This window comes from Leucopleurus acutus (genome assembly GCF_964270905.1).
Source record: "Leucopleurus acutus genome assembly, chromosome: X".
In the NCBI taxonomy this organism is placed as follows: Eukaryota; Metazoa; Chordata; class Mammalia; order Artiodactyla; family Delphinidae; genus Leucopleurus; species Leucopleurus acutus.
The window spans coordinates 103,086,445-103,102,242 of NC_139148.1; the positions used below are offsets into that span (position 1 = coordinate 103,086,445).

The window sequence follows — 15,798 nt, forward strand, 5'->3', positions numbered from 1 at the left end:
CCTTTGTTTTTCTTTATAGTTTTACCACATATGCATGAATTCCTAAAGTTTGGTTTTATCTACTTTTGGAATCCGTATAAATGGAATCATACGGCCTGTCTTCTTCTATGATTTACTCAGCTCAACATTATGTTTCTGAGATGCATTGCTGTAGATGTAACTAAAGTCCATCCATTTTCGTTGCTGAATAATATTGCATTATTTGAACATTCCACAATTCTCCCAATCTATTTTTAATGGCTGTCTGGCTTGTTTCTAATTATTTGCTATTATAAACAATGCTGCTGTGGACACTGTTGTCGGTCTCCTGGTACACGCAGGCGAGTACACATGCTTTCTCACACACTCCTTGCTACCTTACTCCAAGTACATTTATTTTTGTTTTAAGAATGCTTTCTCCATTACAGACAAAGAGAGCCTGCTCACCGCAGAGAATCCAGGTATGGAGCCAGAGTTTGCCTGCTGGCAACACCTACGGATGTTTGAGGCCCAAGCTGAATGAGTAGAGACTGGGGACAAGCTAGGGACTGGTCACACAGGGGTTGAGGACAAGCAAAGAGACAGACAGAAGGGGATCCCTGAGCGCAGCCCCCCTCCTGGAGATTCACTCACCCTGCACCGTGCCCCAGGGATACTGCCGCGCCTTCACCATCTTGTTCCCTATCTTCAGTTCTTCTGTGCTGCCAATGACAGCAAACGGCAGGTGGGCCTGGAAGGGGAGGCAGACAAAAGCTCTGAACTCCGGGGAAAGGCACTGAGCGACCCCCAGTTCAGCTGCTGGTCATCGCCGGGGCCTCGGCGCTCCAGCTGCAGTGTCCCTCGCTGTCGCCATTATCAAGAGACCTTTCTTAAGCTCCCGAGCTGTGTAGGGAGAACAGGCCTAGTCCAAGCTCCTGCTGTTCAGAAATTCACAATCGAAGGTAACAAGGACACGGCCGAGTGCATAGGGAACAGAGACAGTAAGTAAGCAGGATAATAAGCAGATACACAGATCAGCCAGCTGGTCAGTCTTCACAGTTGCCGAGGGGAAGAGCCTTTGGAGCGCAGGTGAGTGCGATGAGGGGGGGCTATGTGTGGAGAGAGACTAAAGGAGAACCAAGGGGCTGGGATCACTGCCCCCCCTTCCCGGCGTGTGACAGCGCCGAGAACAGGCACATACAGAGACCACACTGCTGACTGACATGGACGCTCCTTCCCCAGAGCAAGAGCTCGCATTGAGCTCTTGAGCCTAGAAGTCAAGTCCCCAAGCATTTAACGTGCCCATCCCTGTGCGGGGTTCTGCGTCAGGGGCTGTAAGGGAAGCAAAAGGAGTAGAAGACACACTCTCTCGCCCTCGGGGAGCTTACACTCTGGTTGGGGAAGACTGAATTACATACCCCAAATCACATAAGACAGAATATGCCCAAGGGCTCAAGTGTATGGTCTGGTGCCCTGCACACAGTAGGTGCTTAATAAATACTCCTTGAATGGCAGTGGCACGACCACAGGAATAGCAGAGGAAGGAAAAGTACAAATGCTTGCGGGGGAGGGGGGTAACAAGGAGCGAGGCCTGGAGAAGAGGCAGCCACCCCCATCTGGTAGCGTGGGACCTGGGACACCGGCACTGCACCCCATTCCACAGGGAGCCGGCCAGGTTATAAGTCTGAGTCACCACCGGCCAAATGGAAGCACTGAATAAATACTGTTTACAAACCAGGTGATCCTGGGTGGAGTTTTAGCCAAAAGGGCTTTACACAGAGAAGGAAAAAGTCCACTGGAACAAGCTTTCTTAGCCTGCTTGGAGAAACAGGCTTCAATCTCAGATATTCTGACCCACTTGCTCACTCATCCAGTCTACAAATATTTACTGAGCTCCTACTACGTGCCAGGCATTAAGAGGAATACAACGCCGAAAAAGCTCAGAGCCTGCCCCTGGCGAGTGCACAGTGTGGTAGGGGAAAGACGCACCAACAGTGATAATACAGTCAAGGTCCAGACTATGAACAGAGGCTTGAGGGCTGGAGGAACTCAGAGGAAGGAGAAGCTAATTCCGTGGGAAGTCGAAGCAGGCTTCACAGAGTAGGTAGTAGCAATCGTACTAACGGGATTGGGAGCTATGGACCTGATATTAGCAGCAGCTCTGTTTCCCACATACCAGGTGCTCTACGTTGCATTATCTCACTGAATCTTTACAACGCTAGGAGGTAGGTATTCTTATTATCCCCATTTTATAGAAGAGGAAACTGAAGTCCGGAAGGGCTAAATGACTTGCCAGCAGCCACACCGCAGTAAGAGGCAAAGCTAGGGGCGGAATCCAGGTCTCTCTGACTTCAAAGCCCACCCCTGCTGGTCTACCACTCCCTTTTGGGGGGTTCGAGCAGCAGATGAGGGGAACACTCTAAACCCTGGGGGTGAACTGGCCATGCAAGGCCAGATTGTAAGAGGCAGTTGAAATCTGATCTCACAGCCAATCCTTCCTTTCCATTCTCCTCTAACTCTGCACCCCAAGAATGTTCTTCAGAGTGGAGGAACACAGGCGTTAGTCAGGAGCTCAGCCCCAGGACACCTGCTAACCCCCCGAGGTCCTTGGCTATCCAGCTGAAGCAGCTCCCCCTTCACCCCCTCTCAGCTGCTCTCCAATGATCATCTCAGGTGTTCCCACTTCAATGACTGTCCCCGAAGTGCAGACAGAGGACAGAGGGAAAGATGAGGTTATGGATATGGAAGGTGGGTGATGGGTGGAGGTGGGAAATGTTTCATCAGTCCTAGTAGGGGACCGATCACGAGGATCATTGGGCATGCGACATATAGAGCATGGCATGGGGGGCAATGAAATCCTGAAAACTCTGCCTAAGTGCCAGAGCGTCTGTGACCTCTGCCAGCTGGCTTTGCAGGGGGGGGTCATCTGGACACAACTCATTCCCCCTCAGAGACCCAAGACACATCGGGAGCCTCAAATCCACCCCCAAACACTCTCAAGGAAAAGGCTGCCCCTCCTGCAGACAGCCCAAAGCTTCAGTCACACGAAGGGGCAGCCATGGCAGAGGGCGAGAGCGAGGGAGGAGATGTTGCATCCTTCTCACGCATCCTGGGCTCTCGGCTGAAAGTGATGGAGGAGGAGGGCATGTGAAGTGGGAAGTACTTCTCTGGGCTTAAGAGCAAAAAAAAGAAAACAAAATCCAGGACGAGAATAAAGGAATTTAAAAAAAAAAAAAAAGGTCAGTATTCCCTTGGGACTGTTATTTTTCTCTCCAAAAAACATTGTTAGTTAGAATGCCAGGGTCACTTACTTTCCCTCCTCCTTAAACTGCTGTCATTTTATCCCTCCCTGCTCTAAGACACACAGCCCCTGCCACGGCAGCTCCAGAGCGCTCCCGAGGCCTCACACACACTCCTTTGCAACTGGCGTCAAAGTCTGTCCTGATAAGTACATGCAAGGATATCATTTCCAAGTGCTCCCAGGCAGATTTCATTCGATTCTACAACAGGCTTACAGGGCGGTTAGTATAAACCCCATTCGTGATTTGGAAAACTGGTGCAGAGAAAAGTTAACCGAGTTGCCCAGGTCCCTAAGTCCCGTGCCCAGATCTTCCCAGGGAGCAGTGAGGACACCGCGCTGTAGCCGCCAGCCTCTCCCAACCACCCAGGGCTGGAAGTCAGCTCAGCTTTAACCATGCTGCCCTTGAGACACTGATGGCTCTGAAAACCAGAATAGAGTCGAGCAGAGCAGGGAAAAGGTAAACCCTCCAACCAACCCCACCTCCAGGGCTGACACTCTGTATGTGTGGGCCCAGGGAGGAGAGGGGAGATGCAAGACGGCGCAGCTGCTGAAACCTGGACAAGTTCCTAAGGGGACTGACTCCGTGTTACCCTCTCTCGCCCAAGAGACCTCGGATGCCCCAGTCTCAGCCTCCTCCCGGGAGTCTGTTCCCAGACTCACTACCCTTGCAGCCTCATATGTACCTTAAATTCCTCTCGGTACATTTTAAAGTGTTTGATGATCCAACTGGCATGATTATTGTATTCTGGTTCCACGACACCCATTCTGCTAGGGAGGTTAGATGACCATCCCCCTAAGCCTCGTGAAATAGAGTGTCAGGACCACCGTTTATCTCTCATCTGGTAATATCCCGAATGGGTGTGGTTTCCTCCCAGGGAGAGAGTATTTCCCAGTCGTTCTGCCGGTTATGCTGGCCTCCATTCTAGGCTCCTACCAGTGACCGAGAATTGTCTGATTCTCTCAAGTCAACCCTTGGTGGTGATGCCCACAAAAGTATGTGCCAACAATGGAAATGGCACTGCTGCCCCAGGAGGAGACAGGTTTGTGCCTATGGGTCTCCCTGTGACCCTCCCGGTCACCCATGCGCTCTCACTGGGCCCAAATGCCTTTGCGGGGGCCAAACCCAAGACCTCGGAGGCAGCCAACTGACTGAGCCGAGTCGAGTAACTGGGCCTAGTCCCTGGTCCCTGGCCATGATTTGAAGCATTCAAAGAACAACATTCGATCTGAACCACATAGCAATTTTAAGCATTAAAATCTACAACCTTGAGAGCTCTCAGAGCATAGGTGGAAAGGAGCAGGCAAGAAGACCTCTCCCTCCCTTCTCTTTCCCCTCAAGCTGAAATAAGGGTTTTCAGAGCCACCCAGAAGCCCAGGGGAAAGCCAGACCTCACGACTCTCATTTCCTGCCATGAAAGTCCCTAGTGGGGAGCTGCAGGATGACTGGGGGCTCTTCTGCACTTGGGCAAGAGGCTTCTTCCCCTCTTCCAATCCAGTTCCCATGACAATTGGCTGGGGTGGCCGAGGCTGTGAGGCTGGAGTCAAATTCAGAATTGAAAGGCCAGCACCCATTCCTCCTACCAGCCAAGCCCGGCTCTCTGACGATGCAGCTTCATATGCACGGCTTGTCCGAAGACCCAGTTTGACACAGTTGCTCCAGTGGCAGGCAGGCTCAGCAAACCTGTGTATATATTTTATAGCAGCAACTCCCCACCCTTCCCCCATCACGACACATGTAACACACAGCGTTCACATGCACGCCCCCTCCCGTGCACATGCCCAGTCCAGGCACGCTAGCTGTGAGCCACCCGTCTTTCCCAGTCAAAAAAGCCTGGGGGAACGCAAGGGGATGAGTGCTGAGTGATGCTGTTATAGGGCTAACCCGGAACCCACTCAAATTTAGTTTTTCAAAGTGAAACACTGGACTAACGTAAGAAAGGACCCAGAACCCCTTCACAGCCAAAACAGCATGGTTGAGGACTGCTGCTTCGTAGCACGGGAAGTTTCTGACCTTGAGGCCAAGGCTGCCCGAGCTCCAAGCAAGGGCCCAGAGCTAAGTCGAGAGCAGAGCCCAACGTGATTGCCACTCCTGACCCACAATGCAGCCAGAGGTCGTTTTGTGTGATGCCCTGAGATTGCTGAGGACTCTTCGCCCCTATCTGTCCTTAGCAAAGCAAGCCACAAGCCTGAAAGCTGCCTAGTGACTTACGGAATCCACGTTCAGAAGGTGTCTATGGGGCCTGCTGTTCTGAGGTGACTAGGCGCTTCCAGACATCAGTGCCTGATGACGCTTCTCTCTAGGCTCCAATTTTCTTGCAGACTAGGCACCCTTTCAGGTTTTCTCATCATGCCAGAAGCTAGTTTCCATCAAAACGCCCTGACTGCTGGAGAGGATAAACACTAATCTTTTTTTTTCAGTTTTTTTAATGCTCATGACGGGTCAGAGAGGCTACAACTCCACCTCCCACAATCCACACAGCTCTACCCTTGGGCCAGATTTCTGTCAAAGATGATGAGGGACCTCTCATCACAGACATATCTCGGGTGTATTGATGGGCAGGAAGTCAGGCGAGACAGTGACTTGCTGCCCCGCTATGCTAATTTGTTGGCCGATTCATAGGAGGTGGCAGCTGACGCTCTAATGATAACTTCGGGGGTGGCGGCAGCAGGAAAGTTTTCTAAAAATGGCTTTTATTACAAGGCATTCCTGAGTTTGGCTATACCCAGGCATTATGTCATTAGGAAAAACTGATGCCTCTCAACAGAGAAAAAGAAATCTGTTCCCAAAGCAGAGGCTTTCTGCAAGCTATTATCTGTCTCCTTGAAATCACAACATTGACGATTTCGCGGCAACAGCGTCGACACATTGTAAAGAAGGGGGAGTGCGGGAGTGAGAGGGAAGATGGCAAGCGGTTGGTTGTGGTTTTTTCTTCAATTCATTCACACTTCATAAAGCAGAGCGTAACCCTGAAATTTAAAAATAACATTTCTCTAGTCACCAGAAAAATTGGAGGCTACATGTCCCAGGGGCAAAGGGCTTGATTATCTGAGTACAGATTAGCCTCGAGTCTCCAAAGCCAGCCAGCTTTTTCAGCCTTGCCTTCTTTCAATTGGTCAGAGACAAGGACCGTTTGCCTTGCCGGCAGTCCCATGGGGGCTGCCTGGCCTAGACCAGTGTGGCATCAGAGAGGAGGGTGGAAGGAGAGGTCTGAATCCCTGAGACTCGGATAATGAAAGTTGACTACACTAAGATGGATGGTGACGTCTGACTGCTATTTGGTAAAATAATAATAATAATAATTAAGAGCAAATGGCCAGAAAGTTGAAGCCCTGTACTCCCACTCACGTTCATGGTTCCGTTGATCTCTGCCACCGCCTCATCATCTGTAGGAAACTGGTAGATCTGGACTCCATTGCTGACAAGCTCGCTGGTGATTTTGATTTTGAACTTTGTTAGCTCGCTCTTAGAAATGGCATCTGATTTGGCAATGATGGGGATGACGTTTACCTAGAGAAGGGAGGAGCAAAGCGGCGTCATTGTTGGTAATCTGCAGCTGATAGCGGCACGACCTAGGACTTCTACCAGCTGCCAGAGGGAGCAGCTCAACACAGTAGTCCAGGACTGGCCACCACCATGGCCAAACAGCAATATAATATACGACAATGAGTGCTTACTGTTTGCTGGGCACTGAACTAAGTGCTTTACAAGAATTAACACAATTAACCCTGACAAAAATCCCTCCCAGGAGGTATTAGTACCACAATGAGAAACTGAGGCACAGAGAGGCTAAGTAGCTTGTCCAAGGCCACAGAGCAGGTAAGTAACAGAACTGGGATCCACATCCAAGTTTAGCCTTATTCCTAAGTCCACAGTCTTAACCTGCCAGCTCAGATCCAAACTGATGAGCTATGTGATATCTTAATATCAAGGGAACTGCTTGGGTGATTTGAAGCACAAAGACGAGAGTTGGGAATCGACAGTGGACAAGGGGAGAGGTGGCAACTCCTTGCTAACAGTAAATTGTCCCAGCCCATCGGCGCAGGCTAGCCCCAGCCAGTATGAAAGGAACCACATGCGAAGGGAAGAAGGGCAGGGCTCTGTGAAGATGCACACCTGGCCCTCTTTCTGGCAGCAAACACTCATGAACCTACCCACTTACGTGATGATGACCCTGTGTTACCAATTTGATCTGAGACTTAGCCAAAAAGAGTTATACTGCCGGAGTCTCATGATTAATTTCTGCATAAAGAAAGCAGGTACAGGGCTTCCCTGGTGGCGCAGTGGTTGGGAGTCCGCCTGCCCATTCAGGGGATGCGGGTTCATGCCCCGGTCCGGGAGGATCCCACATGCCGCAGAGCGGCTGGGCCCGTGAGCCATGGCCGCTGAGCCTGCGTGTCCGGAGCCTGTGCTCCGCAACGGGAGAGGCCACGGCAGTGAGGGGCCCGCGTACCGCCAAAAAAAAAAAAAGAAAGTAGGTACAAATGCCCAATTTTGGACAGCAGGAGAAAGGACTAATGCTACCCAAAGTTCAATCCACCTGAACCTCAATCCTTGAAATACCTCCAAGAAGTGACAAGGCTTTTACTGCTGGAGGGTAAAGAAACCTACATGCCTGAGTGAGACACAGCACAGCTAAGCTCAAGTTCACACAGAAAGCACAGTTGGTCCTGCCAGCAGACTCCAATGGGCTGGCATGGATGGTACCTGGGCCCTGAAAAGAGCTCTAGGCTTAAGACAAATCCCACCTCCTTTGCTCTTTGCCTCAGGAGCGCCTCTCAAGGCTGACACCGCAGCTTCAGGTGCTGGTCAAAGAAAGACTGCACCTTGGAGGTGCCTCCCTTAAAGCCTTGGGGCGTGGGGACCGAAGCCCTTGGCAAGGTGGCAACACTTTTCGCCACGTCCCCCACTGGCACGTTGTAAACACAGGCCTACCTAACTCAGCTCCTCCGCCAGGCCGCCAGCCGCATCACTCTGCTACCCTCTTCAAGACATGCAGGATGTGGCGACACTTCCCAAGCGGCCCGTTACTCGTGGGCAGGGAACTCACTGCTGTGAAAAACGAAAAACTGCTCCTATTTCGATGCTAGCTGAAACTCCGTTTTTATAGTGAATGTGCTACTAAACAACTGCATATAAAGTAGATTTTTTCTGGTAAAATAAATTCCCTGGAGTCAGAGAGAGCTCGGTCTGAATCCCAGACCCATTACAAGTTGTCTGACCTGGAGCAAGCTACTTGACTGTGCCTCAGTTTCCTCCTGTGTAAAATGGGGATAATAGTAGTACCCACCACACTGGATTATTGGAAGGATGAAATAAAAACAATGCCTATAAAGTACTCATCACAGTGCCAGACACATATGAAATGTTAGGGGAGGAAACGTACTAGTAATTAGGCTTTTTAAAGAATCCTGTGGTCAGGCTTCCCTGGTGGCACAGTGGTTGAGAGTCTGCCTGCCGATGCAGGGGACACGGGTTCGTGCCCCGGTCCGAGAAGATCCCACATGCCGCAGAGCGGCTGGGCCCGTGAGCCATGGCCGCTGAGCCTGCGCGTCCGGAGCCTGTGCTCCGCAACGGGAGAAGCCACAACAGTGAGAGGCCCACGTACCACAAAAAAAAAAAGAAAGAAAAAAAAAGAATCCTGTGGTCGACTCTTTTGCACAGCCAATAATTCTTTAACATGAAGAATCACTGTCTAATTTATATCGGATGTGGGACTTGCATTTTTCAGTTTATCTTAAAGCAGGATGTGCCTGATTCCCACAGCCATCTTCCTTGGGTATGGAGGCAACATAACCTGGTGCCACAGATCTGAGTTCAAATCTAGGCTCTGCCAGGAGCTGGCTATATGACAATGGGCATGTCACTTAACCTCTTAGAGCCTCAGTTTTCTCTCCTATAAAATGGGAGGTAATGATAGTGTTTGCCTTACCGAGTTGTTGTGAGGATTCAATGAGGTACTACTCCATGAGGTACTTTTACAGTGGTGACATATAATAAGGGTTTAAAAAATGTTAGCTGCTATGATAAAATTATTATTGATAATAAGAATAGTAACTTTTGAAGTCAAGTTTGCATGTTTGATTCTAGTAAAGGTCAGTTAACATCAGGACAAAGGAAAAACACCTTTGCATCGCCAAAGCCTAAGGCCCTAGACCCAGACAGCCGTCTTGCTTGCATCCACCTTTATTCCCAAGAGGGATCAGGGCAGAAAGACAGCTCAGGGAAGACTCATGCCCAGTGCTGGGAAAACATCGCAAAGCATACAACTCAGGTGCTGGGTCAATCAACACCATCTTTATGGAGGGACAGGGAATGAAGGGGAGGATGAAGATGCCACAAAACCTCTCCTGAGCTCTGGCATCTGCACTGCACAGGAGACCAGCAGGAGGGAGCCCAGCTTGCCCTGCCTCCCGCCTGCCCTGGTCCCTGCCTCCCAGGCCTCGGTACCTTACTGTCCAGCTTCTTCATCGTCACTAGGTCCAGAGACTTCAAGGAATGACCCGTGGGGGCAATGAAGTACAAGCAGGCGTGGATGCGGGAATCATGGTAGTTGTGCAGTAACCTGCGAATCTTCAGCTCCTCCTGCAGGTAGGCCTCAAATTGGGCGTCGATGAATTCCACAATGGGCCTGTAGCTAAAGGAGAGAGTAGGGAAATGGCCAGACCACTTCAAAAACCTGCATTTTGATAGGCTTCGAAACTCTTTTAGAAGTTGCAAATGTCCTTGGTAATCCGACTCTCCCCATCCAGCTGGATTTCTCCATCTCCTCTCAGTGGGGCCTCCAACTCCGTCAGACTGGCCACCTCTTTGGTCCCCACGTGAGCCAACCATATGCCCGTCAGTGCGCTTTCTCTCTAGAATGTGCATTTGTCTCTTCTCATCCCAATCCTGCCCTCCCAGGCCTCAGGGCTCGGATGAATGCCCATCTCCTCCACAATTCCCCAGTTCTGCCAGAAATCCCTTCTGTGACCCAGGAGTGTAAAACAGAATTATGCTATTGGATCGCTTACTGTTGCTTCACAAGGATTAGTGTTCCCTCAAATAGACTGTGTCCTTGTGAAGGGCAGGGACAGTGAAGGGCCCTTCTCTGCCCCCATGGGGCCCCGATGCAGTGTGGAGCCCACTGGCAGTATCTGTGGCTGGGCTGATTGCACACCAGCCTGGGCTCATGTCTCCACTTCCTGCGTCTCCCCCGCAGTGCCTAATACTCAAGCTGGTACCCAGTGGTGGTCAGGACCTCTCCTTGACCCATTGCTGGGGAATCTTCCAGAACACAGTGGGTTCTGCTCAATCTTCCTGGGTTCGAGGCGCTCCCCACTTGGCTCCCCTAAGGTCCAGATATTTTTCCAGTTCTCATTTCCTCTAAGGTCATGACTTTAAAGTCTACGTATTCGGACAAAATTTGGTAAAGATAGTCCCGCCTGCACAACCTTGACACATGTGCGCGCGCACACACACACACACACTCCACACGCCCCACCCCCCAGCTCACTGAGTCTCCAGGCACGGCGCTCCCGTGTGGCTCCAAGTCTTGCTGGGAGTCTCCTCTCTGTCCTGGGAAGCTTCTCTGTTCTCTCCCAGGCCATTCCTGCCGCCCCTGCAGCCTCTTCCTGCTCTAGCTAGGTCATCTTAGCCTCCGCCCTGCCTCTGTTCTCATCTCCCTGTCTGTCCGCTGCCCCTCCCTCCAGGGCTTCTCCCTTCAAGCTGGAAGAGGTTTAGCATCCGGCCCGGGACAGGGAGTCTGCAGAGACCACTGTGGGAAGGGAACACGACTGAAGGAGGAGCAGCAGCTCCCACCGTGAGCCTTTTTGAAAGATCCCCCTAGTAGAGAAGGCAAAAGAGCTTTTTTAAAAAGAATCACAGAATTCTAGATTCTGAGAGCTACATACAGAGAGAGCCAGATGCTGGGTACCTCTGGAGCCTCAGAGAAAAAGCTAAAAATATAGTCCTTTCTTTTTCCTTTGACCCCTATGAGTCAAACATTGTTCTGAAGGGTAAGAGCATCAAAGAATCTGTTGGTTGCAGAGATCCTTAGAAGGTTCCTGAAGAATTAGGAGTGGGGGCGGCGGGATACATCCCTTAGGTTTATCCAATTAATTTTCAGGTGACAGGCTCACTTGAGTGATCTAATTATGGCACTGCTACATTTTTTCCCTCCATTACATAACTTTTTTACTTCATTTTTTTTTTCTTTTTTGCAGTACGCGGGCCTCTCACTGTTGCGGCCTCTCCCGTTGCGGAGCACAGGCTCTGGATGCGCAGGCTCAGCGGCCATGGCTCACGGGCCCAGCCGCTCCGCCGCATGTGGGATCTTCCCGGACCGGGGCACAAACCCGCGCGCGTCCCCTGCATCGGCAGGCGGACTCCCAACCACTGCGCCACCAGGGAAGCCCCTGGACCATCTTTTGTTGTCATTCTACACATCACATGCCCGTTAGCCCTGCGTGGTCCTGGTCACTCCCATGGCCTCAGTTATCACTGTCTCCTATCTGCTTCCTAGACACCCGGAAGTCATCCCAGTCTCCTTCTCCCACGTGCCAGTCCTCAGTGCAAACGCAGCTGTCAGAAGCTCCCCTGCTAGAAACCCAGAAGGCCTGGTCACAGACATTATACTTGAACAGCACCATCTCAGCCATCAAAGCCTAGATACCATAAGGTCAGGTCTACCGGAACAGTGCCCAGAGTGACAACACCTAATCTACTCCATCCTTCCAGCCACCTCTTCCCGCTATGCTCACTGCTATTCCACTCTCTCCTCATGGACTCATCACCCCTCAAAAATGTGTCCACTGTGCCCTCTGAAACCCCTGAACCATGGTAAGCAAAACTGCCTACCTCTTTGCCACTCAGAGTGTGGTCCTTGAATAGGAAGCACTGTGGTCACCTGAAAGCTTGTTAGAAATCAAGACTCTCCAGTCCCCAACCCAGACCTACAGGATCAGAATCTACATCTTAGTAAGAGCCTCAGTGGCTTGTATGCAACTTTAAAGTTTGAGAAGTGCTGGCCTATATCATCTTTCTCTTCACAGAACTTGCCTTACCTCTTCACACTACTGGTAATCCAATTCTCCCCTGAGGACCCTGCAACCCTGAGGACCCCGTAACCCTGAGGACCCCATTGCCTGGCAGCCCCCTCCTATGTAGGCTTCTTTTTTTTTGGCTGTGCTGGGTCTTCGTTGCTGCGTGCGGGCTTTCTCTAGTTGTGGCGAGCGGGGGCTACTCTTCGCTGCAGTGCGCGGGCTTCTCATTGCAGTGGTTTCTCTTGTTGTGGAGCACAGGGTCTAGGCGCGCAGGCTTCAGTAGTTGTGGCATGCAGGCTCAGTAGTTGTGGCACACAGGCTCAGTAGTTGTGGTGCACGGGCTTAGTTGCTCCGCAGCATGTGGGACCTTCCCGGACCGGGGATCGAACCCGTGTCCCCTGCATTGGCAGGCGGATTCTTAACCACTGCGGCACCAGGGAAGTCCCCTGTGTAGGCTTCTTATTCTCCCACAACCTGTGTACATTGGGCTCAGTGTGTGGGCATTCAGGTAGCCCCTCAGCGCCACTTCTAGGGCGTTACTCCTCTACCTCAGTGTAAAAAACTGTCTCCGTTTGAGGCCTGTTCCATCCTCTTCTGGTGGTGCCTGACCCCGTCTTTCTCCCTGTTCTGGTGACTGCAATGTGCTTGAGGACAGGCCATCAACCTTCAGTCTCTTTACTCCTTGATCGCCTCAACTTCACCAACCTCCAGCTCCCTCTACTTCAGCCACCTACACATCAAAGCATTTGCCAGGCCAGCTTCACCCAAGACAGCTTCTAACGCCCCACTATCTGACCACCACTGCACAACTTCCCAGCTCTCCTATGCTTTCAGTCTGCCTAAACCTGATCTTTCACCTCACAGAATCCTCTGGTACCTTGAGCTCTCCGTTATCTCACAGGATATCAACCCCCTCCTGGCCTCATCTCCTTCTCGGCCAGGCTGACCCCCATAACTGATTGTCCAAAACGCTCTTTTATCAACTCATCTCCCACCACAGCCCTGCTTTCTACCCTCCCTGCCTAGCAAACCTGCTGGGCGGAACAAATTTCAGGATCTGCTTTCTGCTCCTACACCACTGCTGCTGAAGTTGACTCGAAGCAATCACAAAACTTTGGGTCCTGGGGACTTCCCCGGTGGTCCAGTGGGTAAGGCTCTGCGCTCCCAATGCAGGGGGCCCGGGTTCGATCCCTGGTCAGGGAACTAGATCCCACGTGCACGCCACAACTGAAACCGAACGCTGCCAAAATAAATAAATAAATAAATATTAAACAAACAAACAAACAAAAACCTTTGGGTCTTGGTACCCAAATTCCTGGCCTCCAACCTCATTATAGGCCTTTTAAAACAGCACGACAATCCTTTTGCCCGGCCTTGATTGGCTCCATTCCTACTGCTTTCATTGACCATGCCAAACTTTCAACACTTTCCTCAAGCTTCAGAACTTATTCATGACCCCTTCCCTCTCACAAGACGGTATTATCTTCTACTTTGTCAACAAAATCAAGGTCACCAGGCTCACACTGCCCCAACCCACCTCACTCCCTCCCCCTCCCTGTTCCCCTCTGGTCTCTGAGGATGAAGGGTCCCTCATCCTGTTCAAGGTCCACCATCCCTTGTGTACTTGATCTTATTTCTTTCAGGCTCTTTGAGAACCTGGCTTCATCTATCAGCTCCTCACCTACTACTGACTACTCCCTCCCCGCAACCTATAAACAGGCTTAAGTCTTCCCTCATCTCAAAAAAAAAAAATCTGGGCTTCCCTGGTGGCGCAGTGGTTGAGAGTCTGCCTGCCGATGCAGGGGACACGGGTTCGTGCCCAGGTCCGGGAAGATCCCACATGCCGCGGAGCGGCTGGGCCCGTGAGCCATGGCCGCTGAGCCTGCGCGTCCGGAGCCTGTGCTCTGCAACGGGAGAGGCCGCGATAGTGAGAGGCCTGCGTACCGCAAAACAACAACAACAACGACCAAAAAAAAAGATCTTTCCACAGCCCAGTCCTCCTCAACCACACATTTCTCCCCAACTACTGCCCTGTGTCTTTTCTTCCCTTAGCAGTCAAGTTTCTTTTCTGCACCTACCACAGGGTCTGGCATGTAACAGGTGCCCAATAAATATTTAATGCATGGATGGAGTAGATGAAAGAATAATCTACTCATTTATTTATTTTTACTTCTCGTGCATTCCTCAACGCACTGTAGACTGTTTTCCACCCTCACCAGCATCCTAGTTGAAACCTTCAATGGGTACTTCGGGTTTTTTTTGTTGTTGTTTGAAGTATAGTTGATCTACAATGTTGTGTTAGTTTCAGGTGTACAGCAAAGTGATTCAGTTATACTGTATATCTTCTTTTTCAGATTCTTTTCCATAATAGGTTATTACAAGATATTGAACATAGTTCCCTGTGCTATACAGTAGGTCCTTGTTGTTTATTTTGTCTATAGTAGTGTGTATCTGTTAATCCCAACCTCCTAATTTAGCCCTCCCCCGCTTCCCCCTTTGGTAACCATAAGTTTGTTTTCTATGTCTGTGGGTTGGATACTTTTGGTTTTAAATGATGAAAAGTTAGAGGTGTTTATTTTCTTTTTCCCATCAATGTATATATCATTCATTCATTCAACAAATGTGTACTGAATACCCACTCTAAGCCAGTTCACTAGCTTGTACTCATCCTGCAAGATTTCAAGACTTAGCCCAGTCATTCCTGATCACCTCCTCTCCCCTTTCAGCAACCTGCACCTTATACTCCCGCCACCAGGCTTGACTGCTGCTCTTCCTGTGCGCACAGGCCCCCTCCACATACCTCTGTTACTGTACTTACCACATTATGTAGAGTTTGTTTACATATTTGCCCCCTCTACTCAACTACAAGCTCCTTAACTAGAGACTGTGTCTTATTTCTCAGTAGCCCTGGCACCTCACACTGTACCTGGCACACAGTAGGCATTTAGTATTTTATAAACTGAACTAGATCTCCCGCATCAATTGGTTACTATTTTCTATCTCTCACATCTGCCCCCTCCTCTCCATCCTGGAAGCTTCTGCTCCTGTTCAAGCCCTTGTCATCTCTCCCATCCTCATAAAACTCACCTGTGACCTTCTTGCTTCCCTCCACACACTGCTTTATCTTTTTCCCAGCTCAGAAAAGCTTTTTAAAGGAGCAATGTATATCCACTTTATCTGCTTCTTTTTAAATTTTTTCAACTCTTTTTATTTTTTAAATTAATTAATTGGGTCTGCATTGGGTCTTCATTGCCGCACACAGGCTTTCTCTAGTTGCAGCGAGCAGGGTCTACTCTTCGTTGCGGTGAGCGGGCTCCTCATTGTGGTGGCTTCTCTTGTTGCGGAGCACGGGCTCTAGGCACGCGGACTTCAGTAGTTGTGGCATGTGGGCTCTAGAGCGCAGGCTCAGTAGCTGTGGCACACGGGCTTAGTCGCTCCACGGCATATGTGATCTTCCCAGACCAGGGCTCGAACCCGTGTCCCTTACATTGGCAGGCAGATTCTTAACCATTGCGCCA

The 15,798-nt window shown here is 50.5% G+C and overlaps 1 protein-coding gene across 1 annotated transcript in view; it reads right to left on the bottom strand.

Annotated features, from left to right (window-relative positions):
- SEPTIN6 (septin 6) overlaps positions 1-15,798 on the bottom strand; it is a 54,336-nt gene that overhangs the window by 5,327 nt on the left and 33,211 nt on the right. The window contains exons 4-6 of the mRNA XM_082864271.1: positions 9,708-9,894; positions 6,606-6,767; positions 613-709 (exon numbers count right to left, since the gene is read on the bottom strand). Coding sequence (XP_082720397.1) covers positions 613-709; positions 6,606-6,767; positions 9,708-9,894 — 446 coding nt within the window. The remainder of the gene's footprint in view (positions 1-612; positions 710-6,605; positions 6,768-9,707; positions 9,895-15,798) is intronic.